A 14,138-nucleotide genomic window follows, 5' to 3' on the forward strand; every position below is an offset into this window, starting at 1 on the left:
CCATGATTCAGAATCAACTTGAAAGCAACTTTTTGTTTGTTTAAGTCAGGTAAATCAACACTGGACCACAAGGTTGGTTTGAACTGCAAGGTCGGCAGTTCAAACTCACTAGTCATTCCTTGGAAACCCTTACATAGGGTTGCAATGAGTCGGAACCAATTCGACAGCATTTAACAACAATAACAACAATAATAAAGTGGAGGGTCATCAAAAAAACAAGAAGACCCCCAAAGAGATGGATTGACCCAGAGCAGAACTACAGAACCGGGCAGTATTTCGTTCTGTTGTGCATGGGGTCTCTATGAGTCAGAACCAACTCAATGGGACCTAACAACAATAGCTTTCTACATATGTCTTAAATGAGAGAATGAGGGGGAGATACATCTACAAGGATTGCCAACATCTGGGGAAAACTAGGAGAGGGGGATGGGACAGTTCCTCTCAGCACCCTCAGAAGGAATCAGTAACGTCAATACCCTGATTTGGACTTCTAGCCTCCAGAATATGAGGGAATACATTTCCAGTCTTCCAAGTTTCTCCACATTGTAGTATTCCTCTATGGCAGTTACGACACTAAATACTTGTTGAGAAACGCAAATGCCTACAATGGATCATGTTGTTGTTGTTAGGTGCCATTGAGTCGATTCCAATTATCACGCCGCTATGTGACTGAGTAGCACTGTTCCATAGAGTTCCCTAGGCTATAGAGCCAATGGGTGGATTCGAACCAACAACCTTTCAGTTAGCAGCTGAGCACTTAACTATGGCACCACCAGGACCCCCTACAGGGGCTGATGAGAAAGTATAAATGAGTGAACCAGACAAACATAGTAGTTACAATGACAAAGGATAGACAAAACTCAACTTCAGTCAACTACAGGGATACCTTGGAGATACAGCGAGCTGTGTTCCAGACCACTACAAAAACAGTGAGTATCGCAATAAAGTGATCCACACAAATGTTTTTATTTCCCAGAGCATAGAAAAGTTAGGCTGACACTTCATATACAGTAGCATGATGAGAAAGTTGAGATTCTGAGAGAATGACCACAATGTGGTACAGAGACAGGAAGGGAGCACACACTGTTGGTAGACGTGCTCACCTCAGGGTAGCCACACACCTTCCATTTGTAAGAAAATGTGGGATCTGTGGCGTACAGTCATGTGAACTGAAATAAAGTGAGATATACCCGTGCAGACTTTTGGTAATGTAGACCCAATGCAGACAGAGCTTCTGGCTTTTGAAAGAATAGGTACAATTATTATTATTCTCATGGGCACTCCTCCGATCTTAAAAAGAAATCAGTCCTTGACGACTGGGGGGCAGGCTTGCAGGGTATACCCTTTGGTTGGTTGATGATGCATGGAGGGGATTGTAACCATGGCAATGAAACAATACATGATAGGATGAATGTAAAACTAATGTTCTCCCATGTAAACTATCACATAATTTACCATAAAACATTAAAAAAAAAAAAATCAGTACTGCCTGCCATCATAGCTTATCTACTGGCCATGAGATATGCTCTTGTCTCAGGTTCTAGTACAATGCCTGGGACATAGTAGGTGCTCAATAAACAAAGAATAATAAATAAAGGCTATATAATTGATGACTTTTCATCAATTTGATCCTATAAGGAAACCAAGGACTAGAGAAAAATAAAAAGGGTCTTCTGAAGGGCACACAATGATTCTAGTCTACCCTTTCACACCATGCTCTGAGCCTGCAAAAACTAAATCCCGACCCACTGGCCTTGAGTCAACTCTGAGTCATAGCGACCGTTTTGGACAGAGTAGAACTGCTTTGTAGGGTTTCTGAGGCTATAAAAAAATGAGGGATCAGTATCATCTTTCTCAGAGTTGCAGGTGGACTTGAACCACAGACCTTGTGGTTAACAGTCCAGCGTTTAACCCACTATGCCATCAGGGATCCTGCTGGGCCTGCAAAGACCCCACAAAACATAGTTCCCAGAATGTAACGATGCGATGCTGTGAAAAGAAATGCTTTGGAATCAGAATGACCTCCTTTCAAGTTCTAGCCCTACCATTATTGACTCTGTGACCACTGGTAACTCCTCTGACTTCCCAGATTTCTTTGTTATTTGTTGTTGTTGTTATGTGCCTTTGAGTTGATTACCACTCATAGAAACCCTGAACTGCTGACCTTGCAGTTCAAACAGACCTTGCAGTCCAGAGCATTAACCCACAGCGCCACACCAGAGGTCCTCTGATCTATAATTGTTGTTGTTGTTAAGTGATGTCAAGTTGATTCTGACCCATAGCAACCCTGTGTAGGGTTTCCAAGGAGCAGCTGGTGAGCTTGAACCACCAACCTTGCAGTTCAAATGACTTTGAAGTCTGATGCATTAGCTCACAGCGCCACACCAGGAGTCCTCTTATCTACAATGTTGTTGTTAGGTGCCGTCGAGTCGGTTCCGACCCATAGCGACCCTGTACAGGGTTTTTGAGGGTGTAAATCTTTACGGGAGTAGAAAGACTCATCTTTCTCCTGCGGAACAGCTGGTAGTTTCGAACTGCTGACCTTAAGGTTCGCAGCCCGATTCGTAACCACTACGCTACCAGATAATAATCTCTATCTAGCAGAGCTCTTGTGAGAATTAGATCTGGGTGTACAATAAAGTTTTTGTTATTATTTGGGACTACATTCCATAATGTAGCCAAGGACCATCAAAAGAACAACATGTCTGTCTTGGAAGAAGTGCAGCCAGAGCGCCCCCTGGAGGCCAGGATGGCCAGATATCATCTCTCATACTTCAGACATGTTGTCATGAGGGACCAGTCCTTGGAGAAGGGCATCATGTTTGATAAAATGGAGGGTCAGAGAAAAGAGGAAGACCCTCAATGAGCTAGATTGGCACAATGGCAGCATCGATGGGCTCAAATGTACCAACGATTGTGAGGATGGTTCAGGACTGGGCAGTGTTTCATTCTGTTGTGCAGAGGGTCACTATGAGTCGGTATTGACTCGATGGCACCTAACAACATTTCATAAGTACAGCATTTTCTTTGGAACTCCCAAAACACAATAGTTCTTGGGGGATTTCAAATCCTAATAGAAAAGAATGCTTGGAGACAGGGGTCAAACGATCTCATCTTCAAACTTCTCTAGCCCATTACTTCCTCTTCTATCATATCGCAGTGTATGGAGACACCCACCTACCGGCATGCCACAGTTCTTGGGAACCCTGGATCCAAACTCAGAACAATGTTAGCAGAATCTTCAGTTCCTAGCTAACAAGAAGACTCAGGGCTCTTCCCACTTTTAGACTTCTATATCCTGCGCATCCTCCAACTCCCATCATTCAACAGTGCTTAGAGACCTCACAACTCCCAATATGCAGTAGTCGTTGGGGACCTTTGCCCCAAATCTAGAACCATGTTTGGGAAGCCCTCCAATTCTAAGCCAACAACATGAATTGGAACTCTCCCATCTTTGAATCTACTTTGCTCTTGAATTTCTCATAACTCCCAACATACAATGGTGCGTGGAGACCCTATCTCCCAGCATGCAACAATACTTGGAGACCTCACAATTCCCAGAATGCAACAGTCCTCAGGGACCTTGAATGCAAATCTAGAACCATGTTTTGGAAATCCTTTAATTCTGAGCCAACAACAGGAGTTGGAACCCTCCCATCTTTGAGTCTACTTTAGCCTTTGGACTTCCCCTAAACTCCTAACATGCAATGGTGCTTGGAGACCTAGCTCCCAGCATGCACCAGAGCTTGGAGATCTAGATCTCACTTCCCAGCATGCAATGTCCTCCACCTCCAGGCTCTCCGCCCTTACCTGAGAGGCCAAAGCAGACAGCTCCAACTCGGAGCAGGAATTCTGCCCCTTTGCTGAGCACCATGATGATACAGAGGCATCCTAGAGCCACCACTGCCAGGCCCACCACTGCTATCACGGCAGCCGCCAGATTCATCTCTGCAGTGAATAGAGAGAAAGAGACAGAGAACACAGGATTCAGAGAGAGGGGAGAACGACCCTTCAGGGACCCAGAATCAGGAAAGTGGGAAAATCAGGACTCGACAAAAGGATTTTTAAGTCACACACCACCCAGTCCCGTGTTTCATTTATATTGTTGGAGAGGGTCAGTTTCTTTTTTACAACATTTCTATCATATTGTTGAGAAGACAGTTACTTGCCTAAAGTCACAGAGCAAAGATTAGACGGGGATGGGGCCACGGAGGCTGGCTGAAGCCCTGAAATTATTGCATTAGATCATCTTTAAAACTGAATCCTTAATCCAAAAATATCTCCTTTAGTCTCCTTTAAACTACTGTCTTTATGGGATCAAACTGACAACGGCAACGTGCTAGATAGGATAGGAAGAGTAGGGGCGGTGAATGTATGTTAATGAAACCACAGGCACTGCCCTAGAATCAATTCCCACTCACAACGACCCTATCAGACCAAGTAGAACAACTCCATATGATTTCTGAGGCTGTAAATCTTCACAGAAGCCGACTGCCTTATCTTTCTTCCGAGGAAGGCTGGTGGGTTTGAACTGCTGATTCTACGGTTAGCAGCCCAGAGCTTAGCCCACTGTCCCATGAGAGTTCCTTCAAACTTACACAGTGAATGCCAAAGGCTGAGCTTTAGAAAAGCATGCCTCCGCTCTTGTCTCTGTTGCCATCACCTCCGAAGATGGGACATCTCCACAAGGCAGGAGCTGAACCCATCCCGGAGCAATGCCCTCACAGACTCCTCCAGTAGTGTCAGCATACCAGCAGCCCAATACGCAAGTCTCACCTTTCTTTGTGGTTCTCTGGAAGATGCGTGCGTTCTGGCCCGTGGTGAAGAATTTAAAGTAGGTGCAGTTTGCTTCTGTGTGAGCAGGAGAGAGAGAAAGGGAGATGATGACATAGTAGCTCCTTTTGCAAACTCACTGGGTCACTGGGTGGTACAAACCGTTTGTGCGTGACTGTGAACCTAAAGGCTGATGGTTTGAGCCCACCCAGAGGCACCTTTGGGAGTGTTGGTGGTACTGCACGATAAGCACTGGACTGTTAACCACAAGGTCGGTAGTTCAAACTCATCAGCAGCTCCTTGGGAGAAAGGTGAGACTTTCTGCTCCCATAAAGATGTGCAGCCTCAGAAATACTATACAGAGTTACTATGCATTAAATTAACTCAACCATGCCAAATAACTAGCAATTCTACTCTGTTAAGATACGGACTCGTCATGAGTTGGAATCAGCTTCCCAGCAGCGGATTTGGCTTGTTGGTTTGTGCAAGATCAAAGGTTAAACATTTCACAAAGTCCACCCAGTCAAACCCACTGCCCACGAGCCAGTTCTGACTCATAGCGGTCCTGCAGCACAGGACAGAACTGCTTCATAGGGTCTCTGAGGTTGTAAATCTTCTATGGGAGCAAACAGTCTCATTTTTCTCCCTTGGAGAGGCTGAACTGAAATAATCTACTGCCCTGAGATACTCTTTAAACCTTAAAACTCTGTACCCCAAATTCCCTGAACTCTTCTTAAAAACCAAATTGTTTAGCAAATTAGTAAATTATGCCTGACTTGAGTCTTGGGCTCTTTTAAGAACTGTCTATGTGGGATCAAACTGATAACAGCAGCTTGAGAAATCAGATCAGAAATTTACAAGGTAGTGAGTTCATGTTAACAGGGGAGAAACCATTTAGAACAAGACAAGGGGAATGTTACATAACTCATAGAATGTCAGCAATGTCACGGACTTGAACATGCACAAACTGTTGGAATGATGTGTGTTCTGCCGTGTATATTTTCAATAACAATGAAAAGAAGATGACTATATTTAAAACAAGAAAAGAAATGATACTCAGTTTATTCAACCAAAGACACAAGACTCAGGTAGTAGAAGGCTAGCTGTCTCAGAAAGGAGATTTACTATGTCTAAAACCTATAAAGAGTTCATGTCTGAAATACACAAGGAACCCCTGAGGTCAGCAAGCAAAAGGAGATCGCCCGGTTGCAAAACAGACAAAGGATATGAATGGCCAATACATGGAAGGAAGGTGAAGCCCGAACGACTTACAAGTACATTGAAGAGATGTTATACCTCTCAGAGATCAGAGAAAGATAACTTAGATCAGCAGGGGGCTACTACTTTTGATCGAGTGGACTGGCAAATATTCAAAGCATTACATCAAGCATTGGAAGGATGAGAGGAAACAGCTGGGAGTTTTTCTCAAAAGCACTATAACACACCTCATGAAGTGAAGTATGTATCTGTATATCCTGGTGCCCAGCAATTTCATATCCGGGTATACAAGAGCAGGTCTAAAAGCAGTTCATGCATGCCTGGGTTTATTCCAAACAAAATATATTTAAGCATATCTCAGCACTCATTGGATGGCTACAGATACATCCTCTCAGTGATACACTTGTCTTAACTTCATTAAGGTGCCATCAAAAACAAGATCCAACTAAAATAGCGGCTTCCAAGAGGATCTGCTGGGAGAGCTCAATTTAAGGCAGAAGGGTTCGCTGAGAAGGTTACATTGTTGTTAGGTGCCATTGAGTAGCGTCTGACTTACAGCTACCCTCTGAATAACAGAACGAAACACTGCCCTGTCCTGCACCACACTCACAATTGTTACATTTGAGCCCACTGCTGCTGCCACTGTGCCAGTCCATCTCATTGGGGGTCTTCCTCTTTTTCACTGACCCTCCACTTTACCAAGCATGATGTTCTTCTCCAGGCACTGGTCCCTCCTGATAATGTGTCTGAGGCGTTACCAAGTCTAGCCATCCTGGCTTCTAAGGAACATTCTAGCTGTACTTCTTCCAGCACAGATTTGTTTGTTCTTCTGGCAGTCCATGGTACGTTCAATATTCTTCTCCAACACTGTTTTCTTTCTTTCGGGAATTCAAAGGGATCATCTTGAAAGATTTTCTCCAAGAGCACAGGACAATCATGGGAGTTCATGAAGAAGTTTTTTTAAATTGACAACTGCTTTGGTGAGAAAAAGGAAAGTTGCATCAAGGGATGTTTCTGCCCCATCCTCACAGTGCACCTGTTCGTTCTTCGAAGGTAGCAAGGACGGTCCTTTGAGAGTTTCATTGGGAAACCTTACACCATCCACCCCACAGCCCTACTCTTGGCCTTCATACTTTTTCCTGCTTTCAAGACTCAAAGACCATTGAAAAGGAGCACAATTTGGGTCCTCTGAGGATGGTAAAGATACCATTTGGACGTGGGGCAAATAGAAGAGCCCAGGATTCTAACAACAGGATTCTTTAGGGAAGGATTGCAGAAATGGAAATACCTCCTTCAGAAGTGGATGTTATTGTTGTGATGTGCCGTCTAGTCGTTCTAACTCATAGAGACCCTGTATAGGGTTTCTGAGGAACAGCTGGTAGGTTTGAACCACCAACCTTGTGGTTAGGAGTCCAGTGCTTATCCTACAGCGCCAAACCAGAAGTCCCAGAACTGTATAGACAGAGGATACTTCAAGAAACAATCGCCTCAATGTTCTCCCATGTAAACTATCACATTGTTGTTGTTGTTAAGTACCTTTGAGTTGGTTCCGACCCATAGCGACCCTGTACAGGGTTTCCAAGGCTGTAAATCTTTATGGGAGCAAAAGGCCTCATCTTTCTCCTGCAGAGTGGCTGGTAGTTTTGAACTGCTGACCTTAATGTTTACAGCTCGATTCATAAGCACTACACTACCAGAGCTCACAATTAAACATTTTTAATGGCTTTGTAATTTGATGTTTAATAAAAATTTGTATGCTTTTGTGGCAATACTTTTTTTTTTTTTAACTTACTCTTGCACATTAAAAACCAAGGCAAACAACAAAACAAAACAAAACAAAACAAAAAACAAAGCCAGAATATTGCAGGAATATATGAAATCATGTAGGAATATATGAAATCATGCAGGAATATATGAAATCATGAAGAAATATACGAAATCATGCAGGAATATATGAAGGGGCTTCAGAAAGTTTGTGGGGAAGTCCCATTATCTTTCCATTCCATTTTCCACCAACTTTTTGAAGTCCCTTTGTATGAATGCAGATGTTTCTTGCAGCATGGCCTATAATAACAAGTCTGCGTTGGATCAGCCAAAGGGTCTCCATCGTTGGGAGAGGAAGTAAATGTGATAATGGTTTCCTGTGGAAATTTCTGCAGACGCAGAAGCCGTGAACTAGAATCTAAAGTAACGTGGAGTGAGCTGAAAAGCATAATATTGGGCGAAAGACAGAAAGCAAAAATCAGCCATGAAACAATGTTTAAACCCTAAACCAAAGTTATCCCCTGAAGAGTTCCTCTTTAGCTGAATTAGCAACAAATGTCTACCTGGAGCATCATGATCTCTCTCTCTCTCTCTCTCTCCCTTTTTTTTTTTTTAAAAAACTTTTTATTGTGAATTGAGGGAAGGTTTACAGAGCAAATCATGAGTCCCACTTCAACAAATCACAAACTCTGCTTCATTACAATGATTGCAATTCCCTCCATGTACCATCAGGTTACAGTATTTACCTCTATTCCCTTTAACTCTTAGACTCCTCCCTCCCTGTGATTCCCCGCTACCTTCATCTCTCCTGTGCCAAGCCTCCTTCTTGTTGTAAATTGTCTTCCCCGAGAGCCATGTTAACATATGTCTTTTCCCTTCTCTCCCACCCCTTTACAGAAACAATCATCAAAGAATGTTTCTTTTAGCATAGAAACCTTAACTTTTACAACAGAGGTCTCATGCAGTATTTGTCTTTTTGCAATTGACTAAGGAGCTCTGGTAGCGTAGTGGTTACGAATCGGGCTGCAAACCTTAAGGTCAGTGGTTCGAAACTACCAGCCGCTCCGCGGGAGACAGATGAGGCTTTCTACTCCCGTAAGGATTTACACCCTCAGAAACCCTGTACAGGGTCACTATGGGTCGGAACCGACTCGAAGGCACTTCACAACAACACCAACAATTTTACTCAGGATTCCTACTGCGGCTCTGCAGGATAAGACACTAGATTCCAAGGTCAGTTTGAATGGCAAGGTCGGCGGTTCAAACTCACCAGCCGCTCCTCAGAAACCCTATATTGTTGTTGTTGTTGTTAGAAACCTATATAAGATGGCTATGAGTCAGAACCAGCTTGACATCACTTAACAACAACAACAACCATTTCACTCAGCATAATGACGACCTCCAGGCTCATCCATGTTCTGAGGTGTTTTTCGGATTCATCATTATTCTTCAACATTGCACAGAGCATCATGGCCTGAAAGACTTGTTTTTAGGGGATCACATTGAAAACAGCAACTTGTAAGATGCGATAGGAAACTTAGGGGGCACTGATATACGTGTAAGTGGAGACATCATTTGGAAAGGAGGGTTGGAAAGCTTGCACAGCTGGAAGAATGGAAACAGTGCCACTGAATTGTACCTGCAGACATTGTTGAGTTGGTGTAAGCTTTGCCATTCATGTTTTTGCCAGAACAAAATAAAATAAATTCTTTTTAAAATTGGAAACCAGGACACAACCTACCACATAATATTATGGGTTGAATGGTTGGTTGGTTATGTGACATGGAGTTGGTTCTGACTCATAGGGACCCTTGTACAGGGTTTCAGAGGCTGTAAATCTTTACGGGAGCAGAAAGCCTCATCTTTCTCCTGCAGAACAGCTGCGAACTGCTGACCTTAAGGTTCAAAGCCTGATTTGTAACCACTACGCTACCAGAACTCTCCCTAAAGTATGGGCTATAACCCTAACCCCTATGCATAGGAATGTAATCCCATTTGAGGATAGGATTCTCTTTGTTTTGTTTAATATGAGGCCATATTAGTGTTGTTGTGTGCCAGGGAGTCGATGCCGATGTGACAGAGTAAAGCTGTCCGATAGAGTTTTCTTGGTTTGTTTTTTTTTTTAACTTTTTTATTGTGAATTGGGTGAAGGTCTTAAAGCAGAATATCACTTTCCCATCCAACAATCCAGATGCACTTTGTCTGTGTCTATCGATTGCAATCCTCTCAGTGTAACATAGCTTTCCCACTGCCCCGCCATATTGTCTGCTTCCATTCCGCTTTCTTTCCTGATCCTTCTGAACTTTGTCCTTGGGTAAATGCTTCTTTTTTAATTTCAAGCTATAATCTTTAAAAAGCAGTTCACCAGGTCTTCAGTCCTTAGAATCATTAGGTTGGTTTGAACTGCCAACGTTCCCCTTAGCTGCCTGCTTAACCATTGTACCAGTAAGACTACAATATCAGTGGAAGAGGTGTCTTAAAACTCATGACTTTTGAGATACTAAAAAAAAAAGTTGATTAGACACAGAAGCAAGAAAGGACAAACAGACAAGACAGATATCACACTGAGATGCACAAAGAAGCCAGCAAAAGATACTGGAAAAGAGAAAGATTTCCCCTGAGAGCCAACAGAGAAGATGTTCCCTTAGGCCTGGCATCTTGAATTCTGACTTCTAGCCTCCAGACTGTAAGAAAATAAACTTCTGTTCATTAAAGCCCCCTCCTTGCAGTATTCGTAGCAAACTATGAGATGCAGTATTAAATTAAAATGTGTACATATATAAAATAACACTATTTTCCAAGCTAAAGTATACATTCATACTTTATACAACAGTGTATATCAAACACACTGAAGACATGAGTCAGGAAAGATTAGGAAAAAGAAAAAATGATAATGATATAAAATAAACCATAAACAAATCCTGAAAAGAAAAAAAAAGCCAATCCAGTACAGGCTGATAAACTGAGATGTACGATTAATGTTCCTTTCTTTACTTAAAACTCAAGGAACCCCAAACTAAAAAAGTACAAAAGAACATCTTTTAAACAGTGGTGGCTTGTATGTTGCTATGATACTGGAAACTAAGCCACCGGTATTTCAAATACCAACAGGGTCACCCATAGTGGACAGGCTTCAGCAGAGCTTCGAGACTAACACAGACTTGGTGAAGGCCAAAACGAGTCATTGACAATATGGATCTGAATGCAGGATGCTCTTAAGGAATGACCAAGGTGAGCCCCAGCTCTCTTACTTTGGATTTATCACACTAGACCGACGGCTAGAGAAGGACCTCGTGGTTGATCAAGTAAAGGGTCAGTAAAAACAAGGAGTCCTCTTCCCAAGATAGATTGATACAGGACTCAAACATCCCAATAATGATGGAGATTGCTCAGGACCACTGACCAATGTTTGGTTCTGTTACACCAGGGGTGGGGAACGTTCATACCACAGGCTGTATAAGGCCCAAGAAATCATTTGGTCTGGCCCTGCCAAGGCAGCCGCAGCTCCAACCATCACATTTGTTGTTGTTGTTAAGTTCTGTCGAGTTGTCAGTTCTGACTCATAGAGACCCTGCATGGCCTTTCCAAGTAGCAGTTGGTGGTTTGAACTTCCAACCTTGGGGTTAGCAGTCCAGTGCTGATTCTACAGGATACCCTACCAGGAGTCCAGCCATCACATCAAGGGTGAGTTAATTAAATGTTTGACCAAATGTAGCAGGCTGATTTTTAAGTTGATAATTTTGTATGGCGGAAATAAAGTTCTCCACTCCTGTGTGACCACACTAGGTCACCATGAGTGGGAACAGATTCCATGGCAACTATGAACAAACTGCCTTTTTAGGGCCAACAAGTCCCAGAGATTTCACTTAGTCCAATCAAACCTTGCAGCTGGGAAAACTGAGACATTGAAAGGAAGTATGTGGGATGTCCTGTTGCTGTTGGTGGATGAACCCTGGTGACCCTGAGTGACAAAGGAGAACTACCCCCCAGGGGGTTTCTAGACTGCTGTCTTTATGGAAGCAAGCCATTGGGTGTGTCTCCCACAGAATGGCTGGGTAGGTTCGAACCGCCCACCTTTCTGTTAGCAGCTAAGCACAGAGTTGGGGAATCCCAGGAGCACTGGGCAAAGAGTTGTCTGGGGAATTAGAGAAAGGACTGTCCAAATGCAGTCGGATGTGCAGATACAATCCCTGTGGCTGAGGCACATGAGAGGAGGAGGCATGAGTTGTCTGGTTAGGAACAGTTGTTGTTGTTGTTATGTGCCATGGAGTCGGTTCCGACTCATAGTGACCCTGTACAGGGTTTCCAAGGCTGTAAATCTTTATGGGAGCAGAAAGCCTCATCTTTCTCCTGTGGAACAACTGGTAGTTTCGAACTGCTGACACTGAGGCTCGCAGCCTGATTCATAATCCCTATGCTACCAGAGCCCCCTAGCAGCATAGGGAGATATGAAATGCCCTTTGATGGGTAGTGGCTATTCCTGGGGGTACCAGCTCACTCCTTGGGGCACAGGCTATCTCTGGGTCCCCATTTTCACAGGTAAAACCCCACCTTTGCTGTCTGTGAGCCTCCAGACCTGTAGCTACTCACCTCCGGGTAACTCGGCGGGGCCACAGGTGTCCCTGCCCGTGGGCACGTCAGCTTGCCACAGGCGCTTCGTACACATCTTCCACAAGCCTAGGTGAGCGGCGTCGCAGACCGCACTCCCGTTGACCTTGTAGGTGTTGAGTTCCACCCAGAACTCGGTGCCCACGGCCAGCACAGCCAGCGTGGCGCCCACGGCGGTCAGGAGCAACGCCAACTTGATCTTCCCCTCACGCTCTGGGGTCAGCCCGGGGCCTTGTTGCCCGCGCCGCCGGCCGGCAGCCGCGCAACGCCGGTCCTCTTCTTGCATGAGGAAGTTGGACCACATCATCATTTTGGTGGCCGTCCAAAGTTTAATGAAGGCAGGATTGAGAAGAATTTCTGGGGTTGGGGGTAGGGGCAAGGGGGACGCTTGGGGCTTTGAATGGGGCGAGTGGCTGAGTTTTCGCTGGGATATGAAGGCGGGAGATTGGGTCCTCCCTGGATTTTACAGGAAAGGTGCTAGGATTCCTGAAATGGTCCAGTCGACGTGGCCTCTGGGACTTAGAAGAGACAAACCAATAGATCCCTGGCTGGGAGGACCCTCTGAGGTTTAGAGGAGGGTCTGGAAGACCCTCTGGAACTCAGGGGGAAAAAAAAGAGGTGTAGAGGAAAAGCCAGGCTCAGAGCGAGAACCTGGGTACCCCATTGAAACAATTCACAAAAAGGTAACCAGATTTCCTGGGGAAAGGGATCTGGGTACCCCACTAGGGCTCAGAGTTTGGGGTACCCAGGAAGGGAGCCGAGGTTCTCTGTGTGTTTGAGAGGAGATAGGGCAGGGCTCAGAGTCTGGTGGTGGGGAGGGAGGAAGCCTTTTGTGGGGTTCAGAACTGGAGTCTCCAGAGGCGCTAAGAAGTGACCGCGTGGCAGTGATGCGATGGGATCCCACAGGGTTCCTAGATGGGAAATCGCTGGGGTTCAGAGATGAGGGGGTTGAGGTCTCTGGGACCTACTGGGATTTAGGAAAAGGAGGTGGGGCTGTCCCAGCTCATTCAGAAAAAAGAAATCAAAGTTCTCACAGGGGCCGAGCAAGGAAAGTGGTGAGAACTAGCGGGGACCATAAAAGGGGGAACCAAGTTCCCCACTGCTCAGATGAAGCGGCTGTGGTCTTCACCTCCACGCAGAATACTGGACACTCCGCTCCCCTCCCCCGGGCTCCCAAGGCCGGCCAAGCCAAGTCAGTGCCAGGCTCGGCTCCTGTCCAAGGGGGCCCCCCCACGGGCCGCCCACCCGCGCCTCCTGGGCCGGGGCCCCCACGTTTTCCTGCCTGGGCCACGCCGCCCCCAGCTCCGCGCTGCCTGCGATCGTCCAGCTCCGCCACAGCCGCCTCTTGCACCCCGGCCTCGCCCCCACCCACTCCCCCCACCTTCCTGGGCTATTTCGAGCGTGACCCGTAAATAACACCCCGCACCTGTCGCCGGGCGCCTGTTGCCATAGGGATCCCGGGTATTTTAAGGGGACAAGGGAAGGAGGAGGGGCGAGAGGGGGTCCGGTCCTGGATTGGCTCCCATTTCCGTAAGGGGCGAGGGCCGGATTGCCGATCTAGGATCTCCTCGTAGGGGACTCTGGGATCCAGCGCGGAGCGGGCAGGCCTGGGAAGCTGGGAGGAGCGAGGGCCCCGAGGGAGACTTGGGTCACTGAAGAAGGGGTCTAAGGACCAGGACTGGAGAGGACTGGGTCTGAGGGAGGAGGGGGCTGGGGGTCAGGACTCCTGGGTCTGAGGGAGGAGGGGGCTGGGGGTCAGGACTCCTGGGTCTGAG

General features: G+C 45.7%; 1 protein-coding gene across 1 annotated transcript in view; it reads right to left on the minus strand.

Annotated features, from left to right (window-relative positions):
- Positions 1-12,670, minus strand: part of CACNG6 (calcium channel, voltage-dependent, gamma subunit 6) — a 15,217-nt gene extending 2,547 nt beyond the window's left edge. The window contains exons 1-3 of the mRNA XM_006868318.1: positions 12,346-12,670; positions 4,777-4,851; positions 3,811-3,948 (exon numbers count right to left, since the gene is read on the minus strand). Of these exons, the coding sequence (XP_006868380.1) occupies positions 3,811-3,948; positions 4,777-4,851; positions 12,346-12,670 (538 nt within the window). The remainder of the gene's footprint in view (positions 1-3,810; positions 3,949-4,776; positions 4,852-12,345) is intronic.
- Positions 12,671-14,138: the final 1,468 nt, after the last annotated feature.

This window comes from Chrysochloris asiatica, unplaced genomic scaffold (assembly GCF_000296735.1).
Source record: "Chrysochloris asiatica unplaced genomic scaffold, ChrAsi1.0 scaffold00116, whole genome shotgun sequence".
Lineage (NCBI taxonomy): Eukaryota > Metazoa > Chordata > Mammalia > Afrosoricida > Chrysochloridae > Chrysochloris > Chrysochloris asiatica.